Source organism: Ornithorhynchus anatinus, chromosome 2, assembly GCF_004115215.2.
Source record: "Ornithorhynchus anatinus isolate Pmale09 chromosome 2, mOrnAna1.pri.v4, whole genome shotgun sequence".
NCBI classification, from domain to species: domain Eukaryota; kingdom Metazoa; phylum Chordata; class Mammalia; order Monotremata; family Ornithorhynchidae; genus Ornithorhynchus; species Ornithorhynchus anatinus.
The window spans coordinates 161,193,000-161,210,020 of record NC_041729.1 but is presented as its reverse complement, the minus strand read 5'-3'; the positions used below and the strand labels follow the sequence as shown (position 1 = coordinate 161,210,020).

At 46.2% G+C, this 17,021-nt stretch overlaps 1 protein-coding gene across 2 annotated transcripts in view; it reads right to left on the bottom strand.

Annotated features, from left to right (window-relative positions):
• Window positions 1-17,021, bottom strand: part of SRGAP1 (SLIT-ROBO Rho GTPase activating protein 1) — a 288,890-nt gene that overhangs the window by 6,610 nt on the left and 265,259 nt on the right. For both annotated transcript variants that reach the window (XM_029058561.2, XM_029058559.2), the window contains exons 16-19: window positions 11,192-11,297; window positions 8,907-9,131; window positions 6,027-6,106; window positions 2,371-2,551 (exon numbers count right to left, since the gene is read on the bottom strand). In XM_029058561.2, the coding sequence (XP_028914394.1) occupies window positions 2,371-2,551; window positions 6,027-6,106; window positions 8,907-9,131; window positions 11,192-11,297 (592 nt within the window). The remainder of the gene's footprint in view (window positions 1-2,370; window positions 2,552-6,026; window positions 6,107-8,906; window positions 9,132-11,191; window positions 11,298-17,021) is intronic.

The window sequence follows — 17,021 nt, the reverse complement described above, 5'->3', positions numbered from 1 at the left end:
TCTCTTTCCCTCTTCAAAACCCTACTTAAAAATCACCTCCTCCAAGAGGCGTTCCCAGACTGAGCTCCTCTTCCCCCTCTACTCCCTCTGCCACCCCCCCTTTACCTCTCCGCAGCTAAAGCCTCATTTTCCCCTTTTCCCTCTGCTCCTCCACCTCTCCCTTCCCATCCCCGCAGCACCGTACTCGTCCGCTCAACTGTATATATTTTCGTTACCCTATTTATTTTGTTAATGAATTGTACATCGCCTTGATTCTATTTAGTTGCCATTGTTTTTAAGAGATGTTCTTCCCCTTGACGCTGTTTAGTGCCATTGTTCTTGTCTGTCCGTCTCCCCCGATTAGACTGTAAGCCCGTCAAACGGCAGGGACTGTCTCTATCTGTTGCCGACTTGTTCATCCCAAGCGCTTAGTACAGTGCTCTGCACATAGTAAGCGCTCAATAAATACTATTGAATGAATGAATAATGAGATGTCCATCACCTTGATTCTATTTATTTGCTATTGTTTTAATTAGATGTTCATCCCCTTGATCCTATTTATTGCTAATGTTCTTGTCTGTCTCCCCCGATTAGACTGTAAGCCCATCAGTGGGCAGGGACTGTCTCTTTCTGTTACCGATTTGTCCATTCCAAGCGCTTAGTACAGTGCTCTGCACATAGTAAGCACTCAATAAATACTATTGAATGAATGAATGAACGACTTCCGGGTCCTACTCTAAGGAACGGACCTCTTCTAGTCTTATTTTTTAATGGTATTTATTAAGCGCTTGCTATGGGCCAATCACTGTACTGAGCACTGGGGTACAAGGGTTGGTCACAGTCCCTGTCTCATGTGGGGTAGCCAGTCTAAGTAGGAGGGAGTAGGACTTAATCCCCAGTTTACAGATGAAGAAACTGAGGCCCAGAGAAGTTATGTGATTTGTCCATGGTCACTCAGCAGACAAAGTGGCAGATCTGGGATTAGAACCCAGGTCACCTGAGTCCCAGGCCCATGTTCTTTCCACTAGACCTCGTTGCTTCCCGAGTCTGACGGGAGATGGGGAGAATCAGCCCTGAGATAGAGCAGGGCTTCCCAACTGGTGGCCTACTGGCCCCCAGCGGGTCTTCAGCCACTGTGACCATGGGGAGCCCAGTGTGGGGTGGGGACTGTCTGACCTGATTATCTCACATCTACCCTAGAGAAGCAGCATGGCTTAGTGGAAAGAGCCTGGGCTTGGGAGTCAGAGGACAGGGGTTCTAATCCCAACTCTGCCACTGATCAGCTGGGTGACTTTGGACAAGTCACTTGACTTCTCTGGGCCTCAGGTCCCTCATCTGTAAAGTGTGGATTAAGACTGTGAGGCCCATGCGGGTCAACCTGATTATCTTGTATCTACTCCAGTGCTTAGGACAGTGTTCGGCACATAGTAAGCGCTTAACAAATGCCATTATTATTATTACTCTAGTGCTTGGCACAATACTTGGCATACACAGTAAGCACTTAACAATAATAAGCAGCGTGGCTTAGTGGATAGAGCCCAGGGCTAGGGAGTCAGAAGGACCTGGGTTCTAATTCCTGCTCCTCCACTTTCCTGCTGTGTGACTTGGGGCAAGTCACTTCTCTCCACCTCAGTTGCCTCATCTGTAAAATGGGGATTAAGACTGTGAGCCCCTTGTAGGACAGGGACTGTGTCCAACCTGATAAGCTTATATCTACCCAAGTGTTTAATGATAATGATAATAATTATGGTATTTGTTAAGCACTTATTCTGTGCCGAGCACTGTTCTAAGGGCTGGGGTAGATAAGAGGAAATCAGGTTGTCCTATGTGGGGCTCCCGGTCTCAATCCTCATTTTTCAGATGAGGTAATTGAGGCACAGAGAAGTTAAGTGGCTTGCCTAGGGTCACACAGCTGACAAGTGGCGGAGCCAAGATTAGAACCCACGTCCTTTGACTCCCAAGCCCGGCTCTTTCCACTAAGCCATGCTGCTTCTCTGATTCTATAAAAATAATTATTATTATCTGTCACAGCCAGACCCTTTCGCCTCTGGAAGGTGCTTCGTGCTTGTTTTCTTTCCCGAGACCACCCACGCATACACACCTCACTACAGAGGACAAGAATGAAGCGGGGGTAGACATTTCAGAGGCTGGCTTAGTCAGGGGTTGGTTGAGAGCGAGGGGCAAATGTGATGCTCTCTCCATCTTAAAAAAGGCATCTGGGCTTCATTGAATTATCCCAACCTGAAAAGGGGAGGGGGCTGGGCAAGCTGGGCCACCCATCGCAGATCCCCGCAGTTTCTCTCACAGGTCAGAACCCCTCGCACCGGGAACACCCTCCATCCCCCTCCTCCCCGGCCCCCCCGGCACCCAGTCAAGCTGGGGCCTACTCACATGTCCTGTACCACAATATACTGGTGAGGCACGAGGCCGTCAATTCCATTATGCCTTCCTTCCCACCAATCCTCAGACGCGCGATGATATAAAAGCAAGGAGGCTCCTTTCTTGAAGGATAGTTCTCGGCCGGACCTTCCAACGTAGTCAAACTTGGCGATGGCTTCTATCGGCTCGCATTCTGGAAATGGCCCAGAGAGTTAGGATACAACGGTACGTCGCGATCGCCGCTCAGAAAGGACCCTCTTCTAGAATGTCAGCTCCTTTGAGCGCAGGGTTCGTGCCTGCCTCTCCCGAGCACTCAGTACAGTGCTCTGCACCCAGTAAGTGCTCAATAAATGCCACCGATCGATGGATTGACTGATTCACAAAACCCTTGAAAAAAGGCCTTGAACAATTCTGCAATTTGAGTTTTGCAGCTTAAGTCGTCTAGAAGGTGTTTTTTTTTCTGGAATACTGCATAGGACCAGTCTGAGGAGCTATCTCACGATCAAGAGCTAGGAAAAAAGATCATATTCTTTGCTTTTCTGTTTCAAATAGACCAAAGGGGTCAACGGTTAGGAAGAAGAAAAATAGATTTTCATTCCGAAAGTCTTATTTTGAGGTGGAAATGACAGTATAATTAAAAGGCATGTGGAATCTGTGATCTATCAAAGTCCGACCCGAACATTAATATCCTTTGCAATTCTTACAGCCACGCTGACGTTGATGGAGTAGTTATGACTTTACTGATTTTCTGATATCAGTTATAGTGCAAAATACCACTGCTCTGGAATGCAGGGCGTTAGCCTGTTAAAAACAATCTATGGACACAAAGAACTTGAAAATATTTATTTTTAAATTTCCATTTGTTTTTTTTCCAGTGCAAAGCCTTCCCTCTGATTTCCAAAACTGTAAACCTCGTCATGGGCAGGGAACTTGTACTGCCCTCATCCAAGGGCTTAGTACAGTGCTCGGCACACAGTAAGCACTTGATAAAAGCCATCGATGGCGATGATGATGATGACTAATGAACCTATTTAGTAGTGATAATACTACTTATAAAGGTCTGACTGCGTGCCAAGCTCTGCACTAAACGCTGGAACCTATTTATTGCAGCTGCAGGGAGATTCTCACTTCCAAATGTCCCCTCTTTGTACTCCTCCTCAAGGAGTTACCAACCTCAATTTGCAAATTCAACTCTGGAATGGTCAAAAGCTCATGATCCATGCGGGACAGGGACTGTGTCCATCCTGATTATCTTGCATCTACCCCAACACGTTGGGCAAGTCACTTCACTTCTCTGTGCCTCAGTTACCTCATCTGTAAAATGGGGGTTAATACTGTGAGCCCCACGAGGGACCAAAAAAGCAACAAAAGCCATTGCCCTTAGAATGATCCCTTGGCAGGGGAAGAAGCTAATGATAATGTCTGTGGCATCTGTTAAGCATTTAACTTTGTGTCCATCACTGTGGTAAGCACTGGGGTAGATACAGTGTGTCTATATCTATAATTCTATTTATTTATAATGATGCTGATGCCCGTTGACTCGATTTGATGTCTGTCTCCCCCCTTCTAGACTGTGAGCCTGTTGTGGGCAGGGATGGTCTCTATTTGTTGCTGAACTGTACTTTCCAAGTTCTTAGTATAGTGCTCTGCACACAGTAAGTGCTCAATAAATATGACTGACTGAATGAATGAATGAATTAGATTGGACATAGTCCCTGTCCCTCATGGGGCTCATAATCTAAGGGGGAGGAAGAATATGCATTTAATCTCCATTTTCAAATGAGGAAACTGAGGCCCAGAGAAGTGAAGTGATTTGACCAAAATCACACAGCAGACAAGTGGCAGAGCTGGGATTAATAATAATAATTATTTGGTATAATTTGGAATTTGTTAAGCGCTTACTATGTGCCAGACACTGATCTAAGCACTGGAGTAGATACTAGATAACTGGGTTGGACACGGTCCCTGTCCCACACGGGGCTCACAGTCTTAATCCCCATTTTACAGATGAGGGAACTGAGGTGAAGAGAAATGGAGTGACTTGCCCAAGGTCACACAGCAGACAAATGACAGAGCCACAATTAGAACCCAGGTCCTCTGACTCCCAGGATCTTTTCACTAAGCCATGCTGTTTCTTCAGTACTTGGATCAGCAATATAGGTTCTTCCCACACTATTTCTATACATGGCTTTCCCTGTGTAGCCATGGTGGAATATATCCATATCATCTTCCTCTACTTCCTCCTATCTGTGAAGTATTTCAGCGACTGTCTGCCTTGCTAGAATGTAAGCTCCTTCAGGGTAGGGGATGTGCACAAGGTAGCAAATGCTTAATATGATGCCTGTCTACTTATTTTGTTTTGCTGCTGGCCTCCCCCTTTTGGACTGTCAGCCTGTTGTTGGTCAGGGATTGTCTCGATCTGTTGCTGAACTGTACATTCCAAGTGTTTAGCAGAGTGCTCTGCACACAGTAAGCGCTCAGTAAATATGAATGAATGAATGATATTTACTATCAATTGTTTTTCTTTTCAGCAAAAAAAGGGCTATGAAGAAGGAAAGCGTTTATACCTACAACAGAGCAGGGCATACACGTGTGTGTGAGTGTGGGGGGGACAAAGGCATGCTCACACATGACCATGGGCAAGTCACTTGACTTCTCTGTGCCTCAGTTACCTCATCTGTAAAATGGGGATGAAGACTGTGAGCCCTATGTGGGACAACTAGATTACCTTGTATCTACCCCAGTGCTTAGAACAGTGCTTGGCACGTAGTAAGCGCTTAACAAATAGCAACATTATTATTATTACACATGCACACACACTGTGCTTTGGCTTTGTGCTTCCCATCTCCCGGAAGAGGGAGGAAAGGGTTGAACGGGTGAGAGGAGCAAAGAGAGAGAGAGACGATTAGCCCCAGACTAAGCCCCCATTTTCCTCACCTACCCTCCCTTCTGTGTCGCCCTGACTCACTCCCTTTCCTCATCCTCTGCTCCCAGCCCCACAGTACTTATGTCCATATCTATAATTTTATTTATTTGTATTGATATCTTTCTCCCCCTGCTAGAATGTGATCTCATTGTGAGTAGGGAATGCCACTTTTTATTGTTGTGTCGTACTTTCCCAAGCACTTAGTACAGCGTTCTGCACACAGTAAGCACTCAATAAATACGACTGAGTGAATGAATAAAATGGAAAAAGAAAAGTTGTGTGGATGCACCCTGCTAGAATGTAAGCTCGATGTGGGCAGAGAATGTCACTTTTTACTGTTGTGTTGTACTTCCCAAGCACATTCTAGATTGTGAGCCCGTTGTTGGGTAGGGATTGTCTCTATCTGTTGCAATTGTACTTTCTAAGTGCTTAGTAGAGTGCTCTGCACAAAGTAAGCGCTCAATAAATACGACTGAATGAATTGAATGAATGAATAGTACAGTGCTCTGCACACAGTAAGTGCTCAATAAACACAATTGAATGGATGACTAAAAAGGAAGAAGGAAAAGCTGCTTGGTTGTGGGAAGATTCCAGGAGCTTCTGGAAGCTTTCCCATCGCCTGGCCACCGCTGGTCTCCGGAGAAGAAAGCCCTCAGGTTTAGCTGCACGCTAGTTCTGAAAGCGTGAGGGGATCCGGACTCGAGGTAGGGGCCACTGTGGAGTGACGGTGGGCTTGACCTACCATCCTCGCTGGTGTGGGGCTCCGTCCCGGCATCCTGATCCACTTCCTCTAACGTCCCGTGCTCGCTGTAGGGGCTGTCGCTGTGGAGCAGAAGAGAAATCTCGGTAAGTGGCCAGTAAGCCCCGACCAGCCTATGGAGGAAGGGAAGGCTGAAAATAACCCTCGGGGCGTTGCGTGTGTGTGTGTGTGTGTGTGTGTGTGCGCGCGCATGCCTGGTTTGGGGGGAAGGTGTCGGTCCTCTTCCCGTTACCCTGGGGACGGCTGCTTTGGGGAACGCTTGCAAGGGGGCAATCGGGGCGCTCAGTAGAGCCCAGAGAACTGCAGACAGGGAATTGGAATGGTCTGGGGGCTCCTGGGGTCCCCCCTCACTTCCTGAAGCTCCCCTGGGTGCCTCAGAGAAGGGGGTAGAGCCCAGTGTTACTAATAATAATAATAATTGTGGTATTTTTTAAGCACTTACTATGTGCTTAAAGTCAGTGTAGTGGATACCAGGGAATTGGTTTGGATACAGTCCCATTGGGCTCACAGTCTTAATCCCCATTTTCCAGATGAGGTAACTGAAGCCCAGGAAGTGAATTAACTTGCCCAAGGCCATACAGCAGACGAGTGGCAGAGATGGGATAAGAACCCAGGTCCTTCTGAGTCCCAGGCCCGGGCTCTATCCATTAGGCCACGCTGATTTTAGCAAAGGAACCATTTTCCCCATTTCTAGGGGCTGTGTGTGGTGGGGGGACGGGGAGGAGCTGCAGGACCCTCAGGACACAGACAGAGGTGGTTCAGAGTCGACCAAATGGTGCCAATGATCCTTGATATTCATCGAGGGCCTTCATTAGGAGAAGCCCAAAGTGTTTCACACAGTTCACCTCAGGTGGACCAGTCGCACTTTCAAAGGTGAGAGAGGGAGAAAATGCACACATCCAGAAGCACACACTTCAGCCTCCACACCTGTGTTCACTGGGCGTTTTGGCTAGACCAGGGAGTCAGGGAACGTTTATCCCGACAACATGAGCCTGTCTGGATCCAGGCCCCGTGGTGTTGGAAGAAATGGCTCAAGAGGTTGTGCGTGGGGTCGGACGTGGGGCAGCGTGATGGTGGGAGACTGCCTTCACCTGAGATTTGGCCAGAATAAAACTCCCTTTCTACTGGAGAACTGTGTGTACTTACTGCAACCAGAAATTTCAAGTTATCATCCCTAGAATACACTAATATGATCTGCTAAAATAACAATGAAAACAATCTCTTCTCCAAAAGTCACAACGTGATTTAAAAAAGACACACGCAATGCAATCTGTGGGATCCGGTGTTCTTCTAATGACAAGTCAGAGTTTTCATCGTTTAGCACTATTGACAAGCAGCGTGGGCTAGCGGAAAGAGCAGTGGCCTAGGAGGGAGAGGACCGGAGTTCTAATCCTGACTTTGCGCACTGCCCTTGGGGAAGTCACTTTAATTTCTCCAAGTCTCAGTTCCTTCATCTGTAAAATGGGGATTGAATAGCTGTTCTCCCTCCTATCCAGACTGTAAGCTCCACAGGGTACCTGAGAAGTGGCGTGGCTTAGTGGAAAGAACCTGGACTTGGGAGTTAGAGGTCATGGGTTCTAACCCTGTGGCCACCACTTGTCAGCTGTGTGACTTTGGGCAAGTCACTCTTACTTCTTGGTGCCTCAGTTACCTCATCTGTAAAATGGGATTAAGACTGTGAGCCCCATGTGGGACAACCTGATTACCTTGTATCTACCCTACGCTCAAAACAGTGCTTGGCACAGAGTCAGCGCTTAACAAATGCCATCATCATTATTATTATTATCTTGCATCTACTCCAGGGCTTGATATACGGTCAGCCACATAATAGGCACTTGAAAAAATCACAGTTAATAATGGGAATTGGTACCAAATTGGATGGAGCCATTCTTTAGAAAGTGGGAGCCCTAGAGTTAGAGGGGCTTTGCTTAAGGCAGGAACCCCTGCAACTAATAATAGTAATTAGAGCAATAGTTAAGGGCCTTCTATGAGCTAAAAACTGGGGAAGATACAGGCTAGTACAATTAGAAACAGCCCTTGTCCCATACAGCGCCAGAGCTTAGAATAGTGCCAGTGCTTAGAACAGCACTTGGCACATAGTAAGCACTTAACAAATACCATCATCATTATTATTATTATTACAGAGCTCCTAGTTGAAGTGGGTGAGGGGCATTTTACAGATGAGGAAACTACGGCACAGAAAAGTGAAGTGACTTTCCCCAGGTCACCTGGAAGAGCTGCAGGCACCTGGAAGAGCTGTGAATTCGATAGTAATGATAACAATAATAATAATTGTGATTTTTTAAAAGGGCTATAATGATAATAACTGTGGTATTTGTTAAGCGCTTACTAGGTATCAGGCACCGTTCTAAGCACTGGGATGGATACGAGCAAATGGGGTTGGATGCAGTCTCTGTCCTACATGGGGCTCACAGTCTTAATCCTGCTTTATTGATGAGGTCACTGAGGCACAGAGAAGTGAAGTGACTTGCCCAGAGTCACACAGCAGACAAGTGGCAGAACTGGGATTAGAACTCAGGTCCTTCTGACTCCCAGGCCCGGGCTCTATCCACTGTGTCATTATCTATGCCAAGTAAGCACCGTGTTAAGTGCTGAGGTAGAAACAAGATCATCGGGTCCCTGTTCCCCAGAGGGATCGCAGTCTAAGGAGGAGGGAGAACAGATTCTGAAACCCCATTTTACAGATGAGAGAACGAGGCCCAAAGAAGATAAATGATTTGCCCAAGGTCACACCATTGGGAAGTGGCAGAGCTGGGATTAGAACCCAGGTCTCCTGATTCCCAGAGTCCTGTGCTCTTTCGGCGAGGTTCTGCTGCTTCTAATTCTTCCCGCTCTACTTACCAGTAGTCGTCTCCTGCCATGCACTTCTCGTAGACTGGGCCATCCAGCTCTTTAGCATCTGGGAAAATCGTCTCATGGTGGATAATGATGGTTTTGATGATTTCATTCACATGAGCCTGGCAGGAAACCTGGTCTTGGATGTCTGGAACCGGCATCAGGGTCGGACCAAAACAAATGGCCAAATTATAGGGGTCCATCATGTTCTCATCGCTGTACTGTGACAGGCTGTCAAAGGAAACAGAACGGGAAATGACCGGCTCTCCATTAGAAGGCAAGTTTCTTGTGGGCAGGTTACAGGTCCCTCCTCCCTGTACTTCTCAGCTGTTCAGACCACGTTTCCCCTTTCCTCAAGAACCTCCAGTGGTTGCCCAACCACCTCGGCATCAAAGAGAAATGCCTCATCATTGGCTTCGAAGCACTCCATCACTTTGCCTTCTTCTACCTCACCCTTACTCCAAGCCAGCTCACACACTCTGCCCCTCTAATGCCAACCTTCTCACTATAGCTCGATCTCGTCTATCTCACCGCCGACCTCTCACCCACGGCCTGTCTCTGGCCTGGACACCCTCCCTCCTCATATCCAACAGACCATCACTCTCCCCCACCTCCTTCAAACCGTTATTGAAGGCCCATTTCCTCCAAGAGGCCTTTGCTGACTAAGCCCTCCTTTCCTCTTCTCCCACTCCCTTCTGCATCACCTTGATTTTCCCCCTTGATTCATCCCTCCTCCCAGGCCCACAGCACTTATGTTCATATCTGTCATTTCTTTATTTCTATTCATGTCTGTCTCTCCTTCTAGACTGTAAACTTGTTGTGGGCAGGGAATGTGTCTGTTTCTTGTTACATTGTACTCCCCCAAGCACTTAGTACTGTGCTCTGCACAGAGTAAGTGCTCAATAAATATGATTGATTGATTCCAGGATCTCGTGGCACATCATGGATGCACCTGGATAAGAAGCCAGACCTCCTGACTGCAGGTTGCAGAATGGACTATCCGGAGGTACTTCCCACTGGGATCCCGGAATGATAGAAGGATCCTATTTTTATGGTCGGTAACTGAAACCTAAGTTACCTACACTGAAAATGAGAAATTCATGGAAAATCAATGCTGTCATTTTTGTATTTCCATTGTGTTAATGGAAATGTATTTTTAAAACGCCTTGAGCCATTATGCTGAACTCTCATTTTTTTTTTTTTTGCACCTGAGCATAAATCTCCTCGTTCCTATGAATATCGTGAAAGATTTTTAGTGATTTTCCGCTGGAAACATTTGCATGTTTGATTTGACAGATTTTTTTATTTTAAGAGAAAATGGTTGAAATTAGTTGATTTTGGTAACTGAAAATCTATTTGGATGCATTATTCAAATTTGAAAAGTTTCATGCCTCTGATCATAGTGATTGCCCTTGGTGTGGTATTTTCACCACATACACTACACCAAACCTGTGACGGAGAGAGGCATTCATTCAGTTTTTTCCCTCCAACTGGATCAATTATTAATCATAATAATAATAATTGTGATATTTCTCATGTGCTTACTATGTTTCAAGCATTGTACTAAACAATGGGTCAGGTGCAAGTTAATCAGGTCCCACCTGGGGCTCATAGTATTTAGTAGGAGGGAGAACAGGTAATAATAAAAATAATGCTGGAATTTGTTAAGTACTTACTATGTGCCAAGCACTGTTCTAAGCACTGGGATAGATACAAGGTTATCAGGTTGTCCCACTTGGGGCTCACAATCTTCACCCCCATTTTACAGATGAGGTGACAGGCACAGAGAAGTGAAGTGACTTGCCCAAGGTGATAGAGCAGAAAGTGGCAGAGCCGGGATTAGGACGCAGATCTTCTGACTCCCAGAAGCAGCATGGCCAGTTTATACAGCACAGGCCTGGGAGTCAGAAGGGCCTGGGTTCTATTCGTGGCTCCTCCACTTATCTGCTGTGTGACCTTGGACAACTCACTTACCTTCTCTGTACCTCAGTTCCCTCATCCGTAAAATGGGGATTAAAACCGTGAGTTCCATATAGGACATGGACTGTGTCCAACCCCATTAGCTTGTATCTACCTCTGCGCTTAGTACAGTGCCTAACACATAGTAAGAGCTTAACGAATGAAACAAAAAAAAAGCTTCCCAGCCCCATGCTCTTTCCTCTAGACACGCTGCTTCTCAATGAAAACCCAAGAGGTCAGTTTTAAAAATTACAACTGCAAGTAAAAATAGATCGAAGCCAAGTAGATGTGGGAGAAACAGCAGGTCGGAACCAAAGCTCTCAGATACTCACTGGTTGAGGAAAGAGAAGAGATACCTCATCACGATCAAAACCGATCTGGGCACGGTGAGCAGCAGTTTCCGGATGTGGAGAGCTCTCTCATAGAGATTATCTATTCCTGCCGAGAGAAGAGGATACCGTCATGCTCTCTTCATCTGCTAAGTTGAATGCTAAATTGAAGCTTTTTCAGTCCAGCCCCAGAGCGTCATCAGGACAGATGTGGTTTAGTGGATAAAGCATGGGCCTGGAAGTCAGGAGGGCCTGGGTTCTAATCCTGGCTCTGCCACATGTCTCCTCTGTAACGTTGGGCAAGTAGCTTCCTTTCTCTGGGCCTCATTTCCCTCATATGGAAAATGGGGATTAAGATCCCAGCTCTGCCATATGTCTGCTGTGTGACCTAGGGGCTAGTCGCCTCATTTGTCTGGGCCTCATTTACCTCATCTGGAAAATGGGGATTAAGATTGCAAGCCCTATGTGGGACAGGGATAGTGTCTAATCCGATTAAGTTGTATCCACCCCAGCGTTTAGTACAGTGCCTGGCACATAGTAAGTCCTTAACAAATACCACAATTATTATTATCTGATCTGATCTGACCATGGTTCAATCAATCAATTGTATTCATTGAGCACTTACTGTGAGTAGAGCATGGTACTGAGGCCTTAGTAGACAACAATATAACAGAGTTGGGTTACATGTTCCTATGCCCAGTGCTTAGAACAGCGCTTGGCACATAGTAAGCGCTTAACAAATACCATCATCATCATCATCATGGTTCCAACCCAAACCTCCAGCGTCAGGGACCACATCTAATTCCCTCCTGTGGATTATTTACTAGCACCTAATCTAATGCTCTGCACACAGTAAGTGCTTAATAAATACTATTACTACTATTTTTTCCAATTCCCCTTCCCCGGGAAACTGGAAACTCATTGTGGGTAGGGAATGAGTAAAATATAACAGAGTTGGTGGACATGTTCCCTGCTCACAGTGAGCTTCAGTAGGAGGGAGAACAGGTAATGAATCTCCATTTTACAGATGAGGAAACTGAGGCTCAGGGAAGTTAAGTGACTTGCCCAAGTTCACAGAGCAGGCAGGTGGAATAGCCAGAATTAGAACTCAGGGCCTCTGACTCCCGTGCCTTTTCCACTTGGCCATGCTGCTTTTCATCGGGGAGACCAATAAAAATGTTTACCAATTGAATAATCAGATTAATAATAATGTTGGTATTTGTTAAGCGCTCACTATGTGCCAAGCACTGTTCTAAGTGCTGGGGTAGATACAGGGTCATCAGGTTGTCCCACGTGAGGCTCACAGTTAATCCCCATTTTACAGATGAGGTAACTGAGGCACAGAGAAGTGAAGTGACTTGCCCACAGTCACACAGCTGACAAGTGGCAGAGCCGGGAGTCGAACTCATGACCTCTGACTCTGAAGCCCAGGCTCTTTCCACTGAGCCATGCTGCTTCCCTGAGTAATAGGTATTGAATCCTCATTTTGCAGATGGCAGAACTAAGGCACAGAGAAGAAAGGTGACTTGCCCAAAGTCACCCAGCTGCTAAGTGGCGTGGCGGAGCTGGAATTAGATCACAGTTTCCTGACTTCCACTCCTAGGCTCTCTCCACTGGGCCATGAATAAAGAAATTCATTTGTCAATCAATCAATCATTGGTTTTTAATGAGCTCTTACTGTGTGCCGGAGGACTTCATGAGGCATTTGGGAAAGAAGGATAAAGTCAAGAGCTTTCCACTGTTCCAAAGGAACTCACACTCTAGCAAGGCTAATCTTGATTACCGACGGTCAGTGAAAAGCACCAGCAAATGGGATGATAAAGATGAATTACTTTCCTGAAATTATACTTACCAAAGTCTACCCAAACCTTATTTTATTGTTCTAAAAATTAGGTGATAAAAGATCTATTAACTGTGTGTGCGGGGGTCCCTCAAGATTCAGTTCTGGGTTCCCTTCTGTTCTCCATCTCCAACCACTCTATTGGAGAACTCATTCACTCCCATGGCTTCAACTACCACCTCTATGCAGATGAAATCCAAATCTCCAGCTCCAGCCCTGATCTCTCTCCCTCTCTCCAGTCTCGCACTTCCTCCTGCTTTCAAGACATCTCTACTTGGATGTCCTCCTGTCACCTCAAACTTAACATGCCCAAACAAGAACTTCTTATCTTTCTACCCAAAGCCTGTCCTCCTCCTGACTCTCCTATCACAGTAGACAGCACCACCATCCTTCCCGTCTCACAAGCCTGTAACCTTGATTCCTTTCTGTCATTCAACCCGCACAGTCCAACCGTCACCAAATCCTGTCAGTCCCATCTTCACGACAGCCTAAACTCCACCCTTTCCTCTCCATCCGAACTGCTGCCACGTTAATACAATCATTCATCCTATCTCGACTTGATTCCTGCATCAGCTTCCTTGCTGACCTCCCAGCCTCCTGTGTCTCTCCACTCCGGGCCGTACTTCTCTGCCGGATCATCTTTCTACCAAAATGTTCAGGACGTGTCACCCCCTCCTCAAAAAATTCCATTCGTTGCCCATCCACTTCCATATCAAACAAAAACTCTTCATCGTCGACTTTAAAATAGTCCATCACCTTGCCCCCTCCTACCTCACTTCGCTTCTCTCCTACAATCCAGCCCACAGACTTCACTCCTCTGGGGCTAACCTTCTCACTGGGCCTCCATCTCGCCTATCTCGCTGCCGGCCCCTGGCCCACGTCTGCCTCTGGCCTGTAACGCCCTCCCTCCTCAAATCCAACAGACAATAAACCTCCCCTCCTTCAGAGTCTTACTGAAGACCCACCTCCTCCAAGAGGCCTTCCCAGACTAAGCCCCATTTTTCCTCATCTCCCACTCCCTTCTGCATTGCCCTGACTTGCTTCCTTTCCTTTTTTTCCCCTTCCCATCCCCACAGCACTTATGTCCACATCTGTAATTGTATTTATTTGTATCGATGCCTATTTCCCCTGCTCTAGATTGTGAGCTCACCATGGGCAGGGAATGTCACTGTTTATTGTTGTATTAGGACAGTGTTCTGCACACAGAAGGTGCTCAATAAATGATTGAATGGGTGAATGAATGACTGAATCTATTAAAATGTGCTTCTCTAATAATTTGTATTCAGTGTTTGAGGAGCAGTTGGAATTTGAAATATTTATTTTTATTCAGTCAAATGATAAAAAGTAGCTTAATTCCATCCTAATGAGAATGTCTGTCACTGAATACCACCTCGGAGTTTTACAATAAATCACTTATCTCAAAGAGAAATGCTAACTACGATTCAAGCAATGCATATCGTGACTCATTCTCGAAGACAAAAAATTAGTATTTATTGCAATTTAAATTACTCTCTCTTCAGTGAGCCAATAATGATAATAATGTAGAGTTTTTCATCTTGAAATGAGCAGGACTGTATTCTGTCATTGGTTATCTTACAAAAGGCTTGCCACACAGACACTTGCCTAGTGAGAGGGCGTCTTTGCCTAAGAAACAATGGGCTGCCTTGAAAGGTAAGGTCACTCACTGTTTTAAAAATACTTCCTGAGCTGTTAATTATGATCGGAGGAATTGTGCCGGGCACCGTATTAAGCACTGGGGTGGATACCTTATTCATCTTGATGATGTTGTCTTGTTTTTGTTTTGATCTGTTTTGCTTTGTCTGTCTCCCCCGTTTAGACTGTGAGTCCGTCACTGGGCAGGAATTGTCTCTATCTGTTGCCAAGTTGTACATTCCAAGTGCTTAGTACAGTGCTCTGCACATAGTAAGCGCTCAATAAATACTACTGAATGAATGAATACAAGCAAATCAGGTTGGACACAGTCCCTGTCCCACATGGGGCTCACAGTCCACATCCCCATTTTACAGATAAGGTAACTGAGGCTCAGAACAGTGAAGTGACTTGCCCAAGGTCACGCAGCAGACAAGTGGCAGAGCTGGGATTAGAAACTAGGTCAATAATATTAAGCACTTAGTACAGTACTCTGCACACAGTAAGCGCTCAACAAATATGATTGAATGAATATTAGTAATAATAATACTAGCATTTGTTTAGCACTTGCCAGGCACTGTAATAATAAATAATGATGGTATTTGTTAAGCGCTTACTATGTGCCAAGCACTGTTCTAAGTGCTGGGGTAGATGCAAGGTCTCAGGTTGTCCCATGTGGGCTCACAGTCATTTTACAGATGAGGTAACTGAGGCCCAGAGAAGTTAAATGACTTGCCCAAAGTCACAGAGTTGACAAGTGGCAGAGTGGAGATTAGAACCCATGACCTCTTACTCCCAAACCCATGCTCTTTCCACTAAGCCACGCTGCTTCTTTGCGCTGGGGGGGGGAACAAGCAAATTGGGTTGGACACAGTCCCTGTTCCACTTTGGGTTCAGTGTCCATCCAGATGAGGTTACTGAGGCCTAGAGAAGTGAAGTGACTTGACCAAGGTCATACAGCAGACAAGTGGTGGAGCCGGTATTAGAACCCATGTCCTTCTAACTCCCAGGCCTGGACTCTATAACTCTAGGCGACGCTGTTCTTGTTTAGAGAATTTGATCTTTGAACAGTCCTTCTGAGTTACTTCCTCCAGCCTAGAGAACACCTGGAGGCTCACTTTGAGAAGCAGCAAGGCCTAGTGGAGAGAGAATGAGCCTGAGAGGTAGAAAGACCTGCGTTCTAGTCCCAGCTCTGCCACTTGTCTGCTGTGTGAACTTGAGCAAGTGATTTCACTTCTCTGGGCCTCACTTATCTGTAAAATGGGGATTGACTGTAAGCTCCATGTGGGGCATGGACTGTGTCCAACCTGATTAGTTTATATCTACCCCAGTGCTTAGTACAGTGTCTGGAAGAGTGTACGTACTTAACAAATGCTATAAAGCAAAAAATAAACAAGAAAAAACTTCCTATCTCGTCCTCCGTCTTTCTCTCTGTCTCTCTCAAATTCTCAAAGAATATCTCAAAGATACAAACTGCCTGGGGGAGGACTGGAGTCATCTTCCTGCAGAAACGATCTGGGCATGTCACTCCCCTTCTTAAACAACTCCAGTGGTTGCCTATCGACCTCCGCTCCAAACAAAAACTCCTCACTCTAGGCTTCGAGGCTCTCCATCACCTTGCCCCTTCCTACCTCTCCTCCCTTCTCTCTTTCTACCGCCCACCCCGCACACTCCGCTCCTCCGCCGCCCACCTCCTCACCGTCCCTCGGTCTCGCCTATCCCGCCGTCGACCCCTGGGTCACGTCCTCCCGCGGTCCTGGAACGCCCTCCCTCCTCACCTCCGCCAAACTGATTCTCTTTCCCTCTTCAAAACCCTACTTAAAAATCACCTCCTCCAAGAGGCGTTCCCAGACTGAGCTCCTCTTCTCCCTCTACTCCCTCTGCCATCCCCCCTTTACCTCTCCGCAGCTAAAGCCTCATTTTCCCCTTTTCCCTCTGCTCCTCCACCTCTCCCTTCCCATCCCCACAGCACTGTACTCGTCTGCTCAACTGTATATATTTTCGTTACCCTATTTATTTTGTTAATGAATTGTACATCGCCTCGATTCTATTTAGTTGCCATTGTTTTTACGAGATGTTCTTCCCCTTGACGCTGTTTATTGCCATTGTTCTCGTCTGTCCGTCTCCCCCGATTAGACTGTAAGCCCGTCAAACGGCAGGGACTGTCTCTATCTGTTGCCGACTTGTTCATCCCAAGCGCTTAGTACAGTGCTCTGCACATAGTAAGCGCTCAATAAATACTATTGAATGAATGAATGAATGAATATTTCAAAGACTCTCAAGAGACAGAAAATCAAAAGAAAAATTAACTCAGAAAACAAGTCAAAAAGTGAAGGCAGTCTC